Source organism: Microcebus murinus, chromosome 5 (genome assembly GCF_040939455.1).
Source record: "Microcebus murinus isolate Inina chromosome 5, M.murinus_Inina_mat1.0, whole genome shotgun sequence".
Taxonomy (NCBI): domain Eukaryota; kingdom Metazoa; phylum Chordata; class Mammalia; order Primates; family Cheirogaleidae; genus Microcebus; species Microcebus murinus.
The window spans coordinates 102,432,021-102,445,374 of NC_134108.1; the positions used below are offsets into that span (position 1 = coordinate 102,432,021).

General features: G+C 56.0%; 1 protein-coding gene across 1 annotated transcript; it reads right to left on the reverse strand.

Annotated features, from left to right (window-relative positions):
* Positions 1-6,193: 6,193 nt before the first annotated feature.
* On the reverse strand, positions 6,194-12,111 carry CIMIP3 (ciliary microtubule inner protein 3). Its single transcript, XM_012773220.3, has 2 exons — positions 11,974-12,111; positions 6,194-6,719 (listed from the first exon to the last, which is right to left on the reverse strand). The coding sequence occupies exons 1-2, from the start codon at positions 11,980-11,982 to the stop codon at positions 6,390-6,392; spliced, it is 339 nt and encodes a 112-aa protein (XP_012628674.1). The 5' UTR covers positions 11,983-12,111; the 3' UTR covers positions 6,194-6,389.
* Between the last annotated feature and the right edge of the window lie 1,243 nt (positions 12,112-13,354).

Sequence of the window (13,354 nt, forward strand, 5' to 3'; positions counted from 1 at the left end):
TTGAACTCAGGAGTTCGAGACCAGCCTGAGCAAGAACGAGACCCCATCTCTATTATAAATAGAAAGAAATTAGCCGGCCGGGCGCTGTGGCTCACGCCTGTAATCCTAGCTCTTGGGAGGCCGAGGCGGGCGGATTGCTCAAGGTCAGGAGTTCAAAACCAGCCTGAGCGAGACCCCGTCTCTACTATAAATAGAAAGAAATTAATTGGCCAACTGATATATATATATAAAAAATTAGCCGGGCATGGTGGCGCATGCCTGTAGTCCCAGCTACCCGGGAGGCTGAGGCAGAAGGATTGCTTGAGCCCAGGAGTTTGAGGTTGCTGTGAGCTAGGCTGATGCCACGGCACTCACTCTAGCCTGGGCAACAAAGCGAGACTCTGTCTCAAAAAAAAAAAAAAAAGAAAAAAAAAAAAAAAAAAAAGAAAGAAATTAGCCAAAACAACTTTAAAAAAAAAAAAACAGAAAAAATTAACGGGGCATGGTGGCGCGTGCCTGTAGTTCCAGCTACCCAAGAGGCTGAGGCAGGAGGATGGCTTGAGCCCAGGAGTTCGAGGTTGCTGTGAGCTAGGCTGACGCCATGGCACTCTAGCCTGCTCAAGAGAGTGAAATTCTGTCTCAAAAAAAAAAAAAAAAAAATGCTAGAACCCTCAGAGGAAGCTTGAGGGTGGAGGTACCAGGAAGATGATGGTTTTTATGCAATTTCGCGTGAAGAGCGCCTGGCTGTCAATCCTAGGAGGGTTCCCTGCAAACAGGACAGAAGGGAGGGCCAGGGGCCTGGAGAAGGCCAGCTCAGAACGATGGCCTGGCTCTGTCAAGAAGTGCAGGCATGGCCTTCCAGCCATCAGGGGCGGCCCGGTGTCCGTGTGCCCGGGCTGTGCCCACTGCCTGGGCTGAGGGAGGGGCCCAATGCCCCTGGAGACTGCTCAGCCTCAGCAGCCCCTTCTTGTGTGTACACCCCCCTTTACAGGTCAGAACACACGTAAGCAACCGGAAGCAGAACCCTGGACACCTAGGGAGGGAGGGAGCTCCGTGACCAAGGAGCTCCAGGTGGAATGAGCCGAGACAGGCTCTGCCTTACGTGGGCATCTGCCAAATAAAACCAGCCAGTGGAGAGAGGTCACGTGCCCTGGGCCAGGGCTGTCTTCTCGGATCTGGTCTTTTCCCCCAGGAACGGATTTCATCCTTTCTGTCATAAAAACCAGCTGGGCATGGGGCGCGAACCTGTGGTCCCAGCTCCTCGGGAGGCTGAGGAGGGAGGATGGTTTAAGCCCAGGAACTCAAGTCCAGTCTAGGCAACACAGCGAGACCCTGTCACTGCTGGTCTCTCCCCTGCCAGCTTGGCTACTTTTTCTGCCCAGTACCTGAGCAAGTGGATCCAAAAGGCCTCCAGCTCAAGGCTGCTCCTTAGAGACCAGAGAGCAGGACTGAGACGAGGCTAACATTAATTATGTTGTCCCTGTCCCTTACCATGTGCGTGATGCCTGTGAACAGTAGGAAGTGACCAAAATGCTAACAGGATTCATCTCTGAGTGATGCAATCACCAGTGATTTTTTAAAATATTTGTTTTTTAAAAATTAACTGTATTTTTAAACGTTTTGTAAATGAACACATGTTGCTCACATAATTGAAGGGCATAGGTATTTTTGAAAAAGAAACCAAATAAGACTGTTTTACCTCTACCTAACGTGGTTGATTGAGGTACCTGGGGTCAGGGAGCTGGGGCCTCTGGCTTTGCTCAGGTTCCCCAGAGCATGTTGGTGGGCGGGGAGGGCTCCTTCGTGAACTTGCCTGGGGCCCAGCTAGAATCTGAGTCCTGGCAGAGGCCTCTCCGGCCCAAGATTTGGAAATGAAGAGGTAAGGGAGGAAGAGGCAGAAGCGTATCTGTCCATCTCTGCCTGTTTAAATCCTTTTCACTCTTCATGGGTACAAATGCCACCTCCTCTGTAAAGCCTTCCCAGATCTCTGCAGAATTCATCCTTCCCCGTCAGCACACTGTCATTGATTGCACTCAGGTGTTGATGGTTAATTTTAGGTGTCAACTTGACTGGATTAAGAGATACCCAGATAGCTGGTAGAGCATATTTCTGGGTGTGCCTGTGAAGGTGTTTCCAGAAGAGATTGGCATTGAATGAGTAGACTGAGTAAGGATACCTGCTCTCACCCACCCGACTGGCTAAGGCCAAGATAGAACAAAGAGGCAGAGGACAGGTGAATTCATTCATTCTCTCTCCCTCTCTCTCTCTCTCTCTCTCTCTCCCCCCACCCCCCTCTCTCTCAGAGCTGGGACATGCTCCTTCTCCTGCCCTTGGACAACAGATCTCTAGGTTCTCTACTTTTGGACTCCAGGACTTGCACAAGCAAGCTTCCCCCACCAACACCCCCCGCCAGGTTCTCAGGCGTCAGCCTGAGAGTCACATCATCAGCTTCCCTGGTTCTGAGACCTTTGGACTTGGACTGAGCCATGCTCCCAGCTTCCCCGTTCTCCAGCCCGCAGACAGCATATTGTGGGACCTCTCATCTTCCATAATCGCGTGAGCCAATTACCCTGACAAATCCCCTCTCGTACCTCTCTGTGTATATACATCCTATTGGTTCTGTCTCTCTGGAAAACCCTGACAAATACATGTTCTATTAGTGTTCCATGCTGCGTGACAAACTACCACAGAGTCAGCAGTTTTAAAACTACACACATTTATTATCTCACAATTTCTCTGGGCCAGAAGTCCAGGCACAGCTTAGTTGATCCCCTGCCCAAGGCCTCACGGGGCTGCAATGAGGGTGTGGGCTGGGCTGTGTTTTCATCTGGAGGCTCAACTGGGGAAGAATCCACTTCAACTCATTCAGGTTGTTGGCAGAATTCAGTTCCTTGTGGCTATGTGGCTGGGGGGCCTGGCTTTTGCTAGCTACTGTCTGGAGGCCACTGTCAGGTCCTAGAGGCTGCCCACAGTTCCTTCCTCACCGTGGCTGCTGATTTCACCAGGCCAGTGAGGAGAGTCTCTCCAGTCTGCTAAAATGGAGTCTTATACCATGTAACAGAGTTAAAAGAGCCACATCCCATCACCTTAGCCGTAGTCTGTGGGTTAGAAGCAAGTCACGGGTCTCACCCACACTCAAAGGGAGGGGGTGGTACAAAGGCAAGAAGAGGCCCCAAGAGGCTGACCACAGGGCCCAGGTCACCCAGGCTTCCCTGCCCTCTGGTCCATCCACTGAGAAGCCGGAGGAGGACTGGAGGGTGGAAAGAGAGCAGGGCTGGGTGTTTGTTCCCCTCCCTCCTTGCCGGCTCTCAGGTGGGCCGTGGTTGTTGTCTTCTCCCTCCAGCCACGGCTCCCACCGCAGCTCTCAGGGCTCCTGTATCAATGGCTCCCTCCCCGGCACCGCAGGTATAAGGGCTTCCCTCTGTTGCTACTCTCTGGGTGCATCACTGTCCCCTTCACCAAGCCCGCCTCTCTGTTACTAGTCCCCTCATCAGACTCTCTTCAATTTCCTTTTTGAAAGTAACGTTTTACTGACAGGGGCCTGAGTGTGATAAAAAAGTATCAGATGAGTGCACGCAGGCACGCAGGCACGATTAAAGAAAGCCGAAATACAGTGTAACTATGATTAAACATCTGTCTTCAAGGCACCACGCTAAGCTTGTTGAATAGGCACACAAGTTCGTGGGATGGGTTATTATTATTTCCAGTGAGACAGTAGGAATTTGGGGCAGAAAACTGAAATCACCTGCTCAGGTTCACAAAGCCTTTAGTGGTGGTACCAAAGTTTTCCCACCTCATCATCACGCTTTTAGCCTAAGCCTTCACATCCATATGGAAGGGCTGAATGGAGCCAGAGTGGCCTTACCAGTGGCCTTTATCCAGTGCCATCTCCTCCCTCCACCTCCTCTGTGACCCTCTGCCTCACAGCTCCATTGACAGAGAGCTCTCCACCCAACGGGATGGTAGGGTCCCCACCCCTTGTCTCCAGCTCAGGGTGAGAATGGACTCCCCTGAGACTGGGATGCCAAGTCAGGGAGGACGGGGATCTATACCAAGGGCTCAAGGAAGAGGCATACAAGGAAGAGGTGTACAAGGAAGAGGTATACAAGGAAGAGATATACAAGGAAGAGGTATACATGAGGCTATGGAAGGCTGGAGCGCAGGGATCACATGGTGGACACAGTGGGAGAGGGCTTGTGGCTTCCCCTGGCCGTGCTGTCTGCAGGAACCCCTCCTGGGACAGATGTCATGCCAAAGAAAGAGCAGCCACCTGGCTGAATGGGGCGAGGAGGGGGAGTGGGTGGGGCAGGTGCAGAGGGCAGAAGCCCCAGGCCTGACTAATCCCCCTCCAAGGCTGCCCGCCGCCCACACTCCACCCCGCAGACACACAGCAGGGCACAGGGGCATTTGCCTCCTGGGATTATCTCACTCAAATCAAGGTGGGACCTCAGCCAGCTTCCCCCTAAGCTTCCTGAGGGCTTCCGCGGACACTGCTCTACCAAGGTGAACCTCAAGGGGGCGCCCATTCCCCAGAGGAGGGGAGGCGGCGTCTGCATGGGGAGTGAGGACTCCTGATGGGGACCCTGCGCCTCCCGGACGCAGGCTGTGCCATCTGGGAGGGCAGAGATGGCTCCTGTCCACATCTCTGCATCCTAAGGCCCCCACCCACCTGTCTGTTGGGTGACCGGATAAGACTTCTGGTTAGACGTAGACTGGAACCTGGTGCGAACACAAACCTGTTCCTGCTGCAGAACTTGGGGGCTGGGGAGGCGGTTAGGAGGTGGCTGCACCAGGTGCCCTGAAGGCAGGGATGCAGGACACGTGGGGCAGAAAACAGAACTGGTCAAAATTTGTCTAAGGAACCGTGAACTCCGCAGATGCCTGTGCGAGGCAGCAGACAGGCATCTCTGGGCATCTGTCCCCTCCTGACCCAGGCTGAAGGTTATTCTTGAGATTTGGACCAGACACGCCCTTGTCTCTAGGCACAGCCTCAGGAAGAGAGAGGCCACCCTGAAAGTGCGGGGTGGAAAGAGATCAGCATGCGGGGAGTGAGATGCCCCCACCCCAGCTCCTTCCCACGCTGGGCTTCAGCAACCAGGCAGGAGAGACCTGGTATAGACAGATGCCAAGGGGCCCGGTGCCAAGCCAGGATCACCAGGCAATTGAAGGAAGACTGTAACCCGAAAGAGAGCTGCAACAAATGACAGAAAAACTGGATTCTGTGCCCCTAGGGCAGCCTTGAGGAGCCTGTCTTCCTTCATCTCCACCTGCCGTCTTCTTTTCAGAGAAGGGCATGCAGGACAGCCTGGCCAGTGCCACTGGCTGCTTCCCTGGGTCCCCAGACATCCATCCTGTCCCTCCTTCTCACACCAGCACCAACCTCTCCTGCACAAGAAGTATGCCCCACTGAATACACCACCATACCCAGAGTGAGATGTGGGCCTGAGAATGGAACCAGCTGGATTCACCCAGGGATGCAAATGATTGACAGCCGGCTCTCTGGCAAAAAGAAACTCCAATTGGGAGGCACTTGCTGAATGCCATGGTGTAAATACTTCCACCACAGCTGATTTCAAGTGACCCGCATGCAGCCACTGACTGTGGAGTTGGGAAGACACGGGCACGGTCAGCTCTCACAGGCCAGCATGAGCCGGCTCCGGCACACCACTGGAGTCACCCCTGGGTGGCAGTGACCAGGGACTCACTCAGGCCACTGCTATGAGTCAAGTGCCCTCTGCCTCCATCGCCCCCTTCCATGACCCATGACCCATGAGGCTAACTAGCCTCAGAGTTAGCTTTTCTTGACCAGAGCAGAGCCCATCCCCCACCAACAAACTCCAAGTCAGAAGAGGGAGTTTTATGTCAAATGGGGCTGGGAGGGGACTCCTTAGAGGCGGTGTCCATTCCCTGCGTGTCTTCCCCATGCTGTCATAGCTGCTCCAACCTGGGCTGAGAAGACCAGGCGAGAGAGCAGGGCCTGCGGGCAGCTGGTGGATCCCTGTCCTACCTGAGAGGGATCCAAGCCTGGGCCAGGGGGAGGCTTGGCCGCATGGACGTTGCTCAGGACTCGGGCTCTGGAGGGGGTTTAGGGTTACTCTTGGGATGAGGGAAGTGAGAGTTAAAGCCTTCTGAGTCTTCAGGCTCCTCTGGACATAACCTTGCTATACTACACCCCCTGGGCCTCGGTTTACATACCTCCAGCCACCCATTCAGATGCCAGGGAAAGAGGACAAACTTTAATTGCTGCTGAGAACAGAGACCTTCCTTTGCCATTGTCAACAGGGGGGCATGGCACAGCTCTCTTAGCCCGGGTACAGGTCACTCCTCCTGGAGTGAGCAGCCCCTCCCCTCTGGGACCCGGGGTTCACAGCAGTGAGGGTGCAGGGTCGGGGGATCCCGCTGGCATGGGCCTAGGAGCGCCACAACATCACGTTGGCAGAAGGCACATCAAAGCGCTTGCGGGTGTGGTCCGTGTCCCGGCGGTACAGGTAGCCACAGGTAGGCTTCTGCAAGGTATAGAAGGGGTTCAGGGAGTTTGAATACTGGGAAGTGTAGAAATGGAACCTGAGCTTGTCCGGGTTTGGTCCCCTAGGGTCCACCACGACTGGCACATAGGCTGCTGCCAGAGACTGCTCGCGGTCCTGCTTCCACGTCCGGGGCAGGGGCGGGTGCGGAGAATTCACTGTTTTGCATGTCGGTATCTTTGGCCCATGGCTGGGTACAAAGGGTTTCTGTGAGTCCTGAGAGAAGGGAAAGAAGGTTAGAGCATCCGGACACCTGACCTCGACGGCTTGAGCCAGGGGGAGGAGGGAAGAGAAGGGATCACTTCTCAGAAAGCCCCGCAGCCACCCTGGAGCCGGGGTCCTCCAGAGAAGGGGACAGCCTTCAAGGTCCCCTGAACTGGCCCTTGCCACTCAGCTGGCCCTCTGCCAGCTCTCAGAGGCTGGAGCCCGGGGGTCATCCTCAATCTGCCCATCAGTGTCCTCCTCTCCCTCCTCCTCTGCAACTCAGCCTTTGTGCTCTGTCCCCTGCAGGGCCACTCCAGCTTCCCAGCACACCTCCTGCCCCAGGCTCCTGCTCTTTCACCCTGCTCTTTACGATCACACCAGAATGAGCCCTCTCATGCTTGGGGCATCTTTTGCTCTCGACTGCCTAGAGAGTGAAGCCCTACGCCCCTCGCCTGGAATGGGAGACCTCTCAGGCTGTGGTTTCAGCTCCCCAGATTCACATCACTCTGCCCACCCTGTGCCCCAGCCATGCTGCTCTGTCTCTCTTCCCGGCCACTCGTCCCACTTGCAGGGCCCGTGCCTTTGCCCAGGCTGTCCCCGGCCTGGCACGCCCTCCCTGCTGTTGACCAGGGAAAGCCTGTCTTTCCCGTTAGACTATGAGCTTCTTGAGGGCAGTGTCTCATACCCTTACCCTTGACATAACAGCCTCCAAATCCTACTTCCTCTTTTATTCCAGACCAAGGAATTTAGAGAGTGCTCGATAATGTTGGTTCAATTGAACTGCATTCTAGTATGGGGTGGCTCACCTTCCAACCAACCAGCACATTCTATTTTAGAACACCTCTCATTGTTAGCAAGTGCGGCCAATGCCTGCCTCCACCTAACCACCACTCTTGGCCAATCATGCACTGAGGCCTGTCCTCTCTCTACAAGTCCCCCATTGCCACATCTGTCTCATTGCACTGACATATATTTATTTCTCTGTCACTATCCTTCTCAACTGTCCTGTGACCAAACTGTCTTGTTCACCTTCGACCCCCTACAGCGCCTCCCAGGTACTGGCTGTTTGAGGACCTTCCTGGCCATGACAGTGCCACGCCAAGGATGAAGTGCCTGTAGGCGACCATCTCCCTGTGCGTGTGCTGGCACAGGGAGGCTCTATTCTGCTCCCACAAGCTTCAAATGTCAGGGAGCCCATTTCCTCTCTGCCTGGGCTCTGTGAGAGAAGCCCTTGCTACAGAGTTGGTGGAAGTTGAGCCCCTGTCCTCTCACAAAGGAGGTGCCAGGGGCTCCATGTGGCTCCTTTGTGTCTCATTCTCCAACTCTTCGCCCAGCCCAGACTTGCCAGGGCTCCCTCCTCCAGGACGGTCTTTGCCCCTGTTGGCTCCTACCCAGGTATTTATGTGCCCTCAGTTTTGCATTTCAAAATTCTCCCTGGTCTTCCAAGCCCAGCAGCTCTCTCGACACTTTCTCCAGAAACCTCTGTAGCCTCCTGCAGCCCCTGCTCCATCCCGTCCTCTCCTGTGCCTTCCGGATGCCTGTTAGGATGTGGCCCTTGCCGGTGAGGACTGTGGCGAGTCAAGCACACTGATCCTGAAGAAGTGGTCACTCTGAGAGTCGTACAAGTGCACGGGGACTGCCCCCTTCAGTTCTGTGCCCCTGGTGCTCGGGTTGTCTCACTCCAGCCCTTTGCGTGAGTCCCCCAATGGGCTGGAAGTGGCTCCCGGCAGTCAGGACTGAGTCCCATTCATCTCTGTGTCCCTACTGCTGGCACACAGCCTCGCTGGGCACACAGCTCCTCCTGGGCACCGGAGATTACAGGCAGAGGGGCAGGCGCCAGCAACGATCTGTGCTGGTGCGAATCCACGGTGGTGTTCCACCACCATTTGTGTGCACTGCACCAAACGCTTTAAGTGCATTATCTCTTCTAATCCTCGCAGTAACCCTTTGAGGAAGGCACGATTATTAGCCCCATTTATAACTGAAAAAAAACTGAAGGGAAGAGCTTAGTCACATGTTGAAGGTCACGTGGCTGATAAGGGGCAAGGCTGGGCTTTGAACCTGGGTCTGTCCACACCCTGGGCCCCACGCCATGTCTTGTGCCCCCTGCCAGGGGCCTGTTCAGCTTCAGTTTACTTCTGCCCTCATTCTTTCAACCTGCTGAGCTCCTGCTGGGAGTGCTGGTGGCAGGCGATCAGCCAAGGCTGCCCGGATTCCCCAGCTCGGCAAGAACCCCGCACGGTTTCGATGGCTGGATTTCGGTTCTGGGTTCTTGGACGCTGCACGGATGGGACAGCACACTGGGAAGTGTGAGGTTTACTCTATGAATCATCAACATGACTGGCTTCGTTCATTCGTTCACAGCCATTCCTGAGCACCTCCTGTGTGCCAGGCTCTAGCTGTAAGGGTGACAAAGACACGACCAACACGGACACAAGAGGGTCCCCGTGGGGCACCGCTGACTCTGGGCGGGCGATCTTTGTTAGGGGGGCATCCCGTGTTTTGTAGATTGCAGCACTGGCCTCCACCCATGAGATGCCAGTAGCAACCCTCCCAGTTGTGACAACCAAAAATGTCTCCAGGCATTGCCACATGTCCCCGAGGGCAGTAAAAATCACTGCCATAGAGCCCATGGCAATCTCTTTTTTGGGGGAGGGGAGGGGTCTGGTCCTCTAGACACCACAGAAGGGTTCATCCTGTGGCCCTGAAGGTGAGGGAACTGCAGAGGCCCCCAGCCCCCACCCGCCCCTGCTCCCCTGCCGCCCTGATTCAGTCTCAGGGCCATATCAGCCCCTTGGCCACCTAGACCCCTTCACCTTGGGCCTGGAGGCTAGTGCCACGGGTGACAGAGGCAGGTGCTTTCAGAATGGCTGGGGGAACTGACTGAAGACCCCATAGACAGAAGGGTGACACTCTTTGCTGACAGGATTGAGCACAGACCAAGCCATTCAGCTCTGCAAAAGCTCATTAAGAGCTTTTTGAGAAGCTACCCCCATTTTTCAGATAAGGAAACTGAGGCTCAGAGGCATCTGAGCATTTGTCTGAGTTCACGCAGTTTGGGAGATGGTGTATAAGAACCTTGCAGAAGTCCCACAACTGGTTAGTGCAGGAACCAGGATTCAAACTCGCCCCTCCCGCTCCACCCTAGACCAAGCCCTGGCTTGGGCCCACCTGCCCTGGGTCTACCCGCTGGCTGTGCCCAAGATGCCGCTGCTGCTGTTAGGACAAACAGTCCTGGGGTGGAGGCCCAGGGCCCAGCACATCAAGGATGAGACCCTTGCAGAAACTGGGGCAGAGGGACAGGCTGAGGGAGGAGGTGCAAGAGGAGGAGAGGAAGGAGGAAAAGAAAAAGAGGAGGAGGAAGAGGGAGCCCAGGCAGCCCCAGCCTTGCCCTGCCCTTCCAGGGGGTGGGGGGGGGCACGCCAGGCTCCCAGTGACTAAGCTCCAAGGGCTGAGAACACCCCATGCCCTCCCTGGGGCCAGCACAGCCAGCTCTGGAGGAGGGTGGGGCCTGACTGCATACTTTCCAGGTTAACATCTGGTTTCATTTAACCCTCTCCTGCCCGCGCACGTCCTCCCTGTCCAGTGCACTGTGTGTGTGTGTGTGTGCACACGCATGCATGCGTGTGTGACTTTAGGTCAGTGATTCTCAGCAGCGGGGGCGAGGGAGGCGGTTTTCTCCCCCCAGAGGACATTTGTCAGTGTTTGGAGACATTTTTGGTTGTCACGCAGAGTAGGGTGGTTGCTACTGGCATCTACAATGCACAGGACAGCCCCCACAACACAGGATCGTCAGAACACGGTGTCAAAGGCACCGAGGTTGAGAAGCCTTGGTTAGAGGCTTGAGCAAGATGCCCCCATCTCCCCTACCTGGTTCCCTCACTCACGCCTCTGCATCACAAGAGCAGAGAAGCTCACGGGGCAAGTAGAGGGTCTCACCAGCCCCTCCCCTCCCTTCGGAATCCCACTACCTTATTTTCATTTGGGTTTTAAGCTAAAGCCAAAAGAAATCTGGACAGAGCTATCCCTCCACGATGCCCATCCCTGCAGGCAGAGCCCACCAAAGCCTTTAGATACCCACATACATTAGTATGTGCTTGTCCTTTGTGCCAGGGTTAGAATGGGGAAGACGGTGACTCAGGAGTGGGGTTTTCTGAGTAGGGCAAGAAGATCGCGTCCGAGACATTGCTACAGGTCTTCCAGGAAGTCAGGCTGTCCTCTCAAACCCTCCAGGCCCACGGGCACATGGCCTCGCCTAGCCCACGCCTGCAATTCCACCCTTAGCGCCTGCCACTTTTTAGTGGAAGGCCTTATGCCCTGTCGAAATGCAAATAGCACCGGGCGAGGCCGCTGGTGAGGGCTCCCGGGGCACCTGGTGCTGTGGAACGTGCCTGGCCTTCAGAGTTTGAAGGTCTGAGCTCAGGGCCCGGCCCCGCCCTTACAGGTCAGGCGACCTTGGGCGAGTTGCTGAACCTCTTTAAGCTTCAGTTGCCTCATCTGCAAAATGGGGATAATGAGGCTGTCTACCTCCCCAGCCTGCTGTGGGGGCGTGATGGGTGGCGGGGGCCATGAAGGCGAGGTGCCAATAGGCATCACCGTCAGCCTCCCCCAGAAGTTCCTCCGAGGAGAAGGTTTAGGAAAGCATTTGTCTGAGCGGGGCTCAGGGGCTCTGCGGGGGTGGGGGAGAGGCTGAGGGTGGGCCTGGCCTCCCGGGGGCCGGGCAGCATGGGGCCTGGAGCCCAGCTACCCGGCTTCAAATTCCAGCTGCCCCACTCACTGGCTGCCTGCTCTTTGGGTAAAGTATCATGCTCCGTACCTCAATTTCCCCCAGTATAAGTGGGGAGCAAGAGCAGGATGTCTCATAGGGTCACTGGGAGGATTTAATGAGCCTCACCGTGTAATGAATGTGCCCAGACCTCTTAGGCACTTAGATAAACTTGAGCCACTATTACGACTTATCACAAGTTTGCTGGGAGACAGGGTCGTGCCAACCGAGCAGTCCAGGAGACGTGTTGGGGCAGTGAAGGGGCGAAGGCACCGGAGGAGCTGGGTGGTGTCCCACTCCCTCCCTGCCTCTCCCTCGGGGCGACAGCAGAGGCCCCAGTGGGGAATAACACTCAGCGGTGGCAGCAGCCGCTCAGCCTCTGTGAGAGGGCCCGGCTCCCAGGCGCGCAGGCCGGCCTGGCTGGGGCCTTCGGACGCCCTCCTGCCACCCAGGCCTCTTGTTCCTCGGGTGCCCTGCCCCAGCCCTGTGGTGTCATCCCACCTTGCACATCCTTGACCGGGGCCCTCCTTGGTGGTGAGCTGGAACGTCTGGGGCTCCAGGGGCTCTTGGGGGCTCTTGGGAGCCTACTTGGAGTGCCAAGGTGAGGAGAGTTTATATGAGGCCGGGGGCATTGTGACACCGCCCTACAGCACAATCCCTTCTGTCTTTCCAAGGAGACGCGGGGTCACGACTCAGGGCAGAAGTCTCAGGCCCACAAGGGTCTTCTTTTAACCTTGACATCGGCCCACTCTGCCTTTCCCTTTTCCCACAAACCCCTAGAACCCACAAACTGCGGGCAGTGGGGGTGGGGAGAGGTCATCCTGGTTACTCAGGGAGCTCCAGAGTCCTAACGTCTCCCCAGGCCCCGGCGCGTCACAGGAAATCACTGGCAGGAAGGACATGTGCCCTGCGGACTCTCCACTCTGCCTGTCTGTCTGCCTTCCAAATCACAGAGATGGGTGGATGGATGGAGGGATGGACGGAGCAGTGGAGGCGGACGGGCAGGTGGAGGGTCTGGGTTGGTGGACGCGCAGACCCTCCTGATTGGAGCCCCGCTCACCGCCTCAGCCCCATCTCTTGCTATCTCTCCCCTCACTGTTCATGCAGCAGCTAATTCCTCAGACGTGCCCTGCTTTCTCCCCTCTGAGCCTTTGCATATGCTGTTCCTTCTCCTGGACTGCTTGGAACAGGGGGTGGTTAGGAGAGGAAGGGATGGGATGCTAGGTGGGTGGACAGATGGCGGAATGGGGGTGGCCACGGGGGAGTGGACGGCTGGACAGACTGTCAGTAAATGCGCAGACGGTGGATGCATGGAGCACAGGATCGCAGGCCCAGGGGTTACACTGCCTGGGCTTGACCCTGGCTCCAGCATTTTACTAGTGTGTAATTCGGGGCAAATTAATTGGCCTCTCCGCGCTGCTGTCTCCTTGTGTGTAACACAGGTAGTCTAAAAGTCCCTGCCTGCTAGGGCTGGGCAAGGCACTTAGGACAGTTCCCTGCACAGAGTAAGCACTCAATAATTATTAGCTATTATTATGTGTGGGTCGGTAATTGGATTGACGGGTGAGTGACTTGAGTGGATGGCTCTGTCCCCATCCTCAAAAGTCAGCCTGCCCACCTCCCTAGGCACCTGCTGGGATTGTGACCTGGGCTTCTCCCTGGGGTCGGGGAGACAATGAGGGGAGGACTAAGGCAGAGAGATAGAGCCAGCCAGTGCCCTCCTGCCCTATCCCACATGGGCTTGGGCTGGAGAGGGACTTATTTGTTTCCTTCATGGCCCTGCGTCAGCACTGACTGTTGGTGACAAGGTGGACCTTGGTGCCCACAGGCAGGTTGGAAGTCGGGTGTTGATGACTTGTGCACTGTGCCTAGATCTCACGCC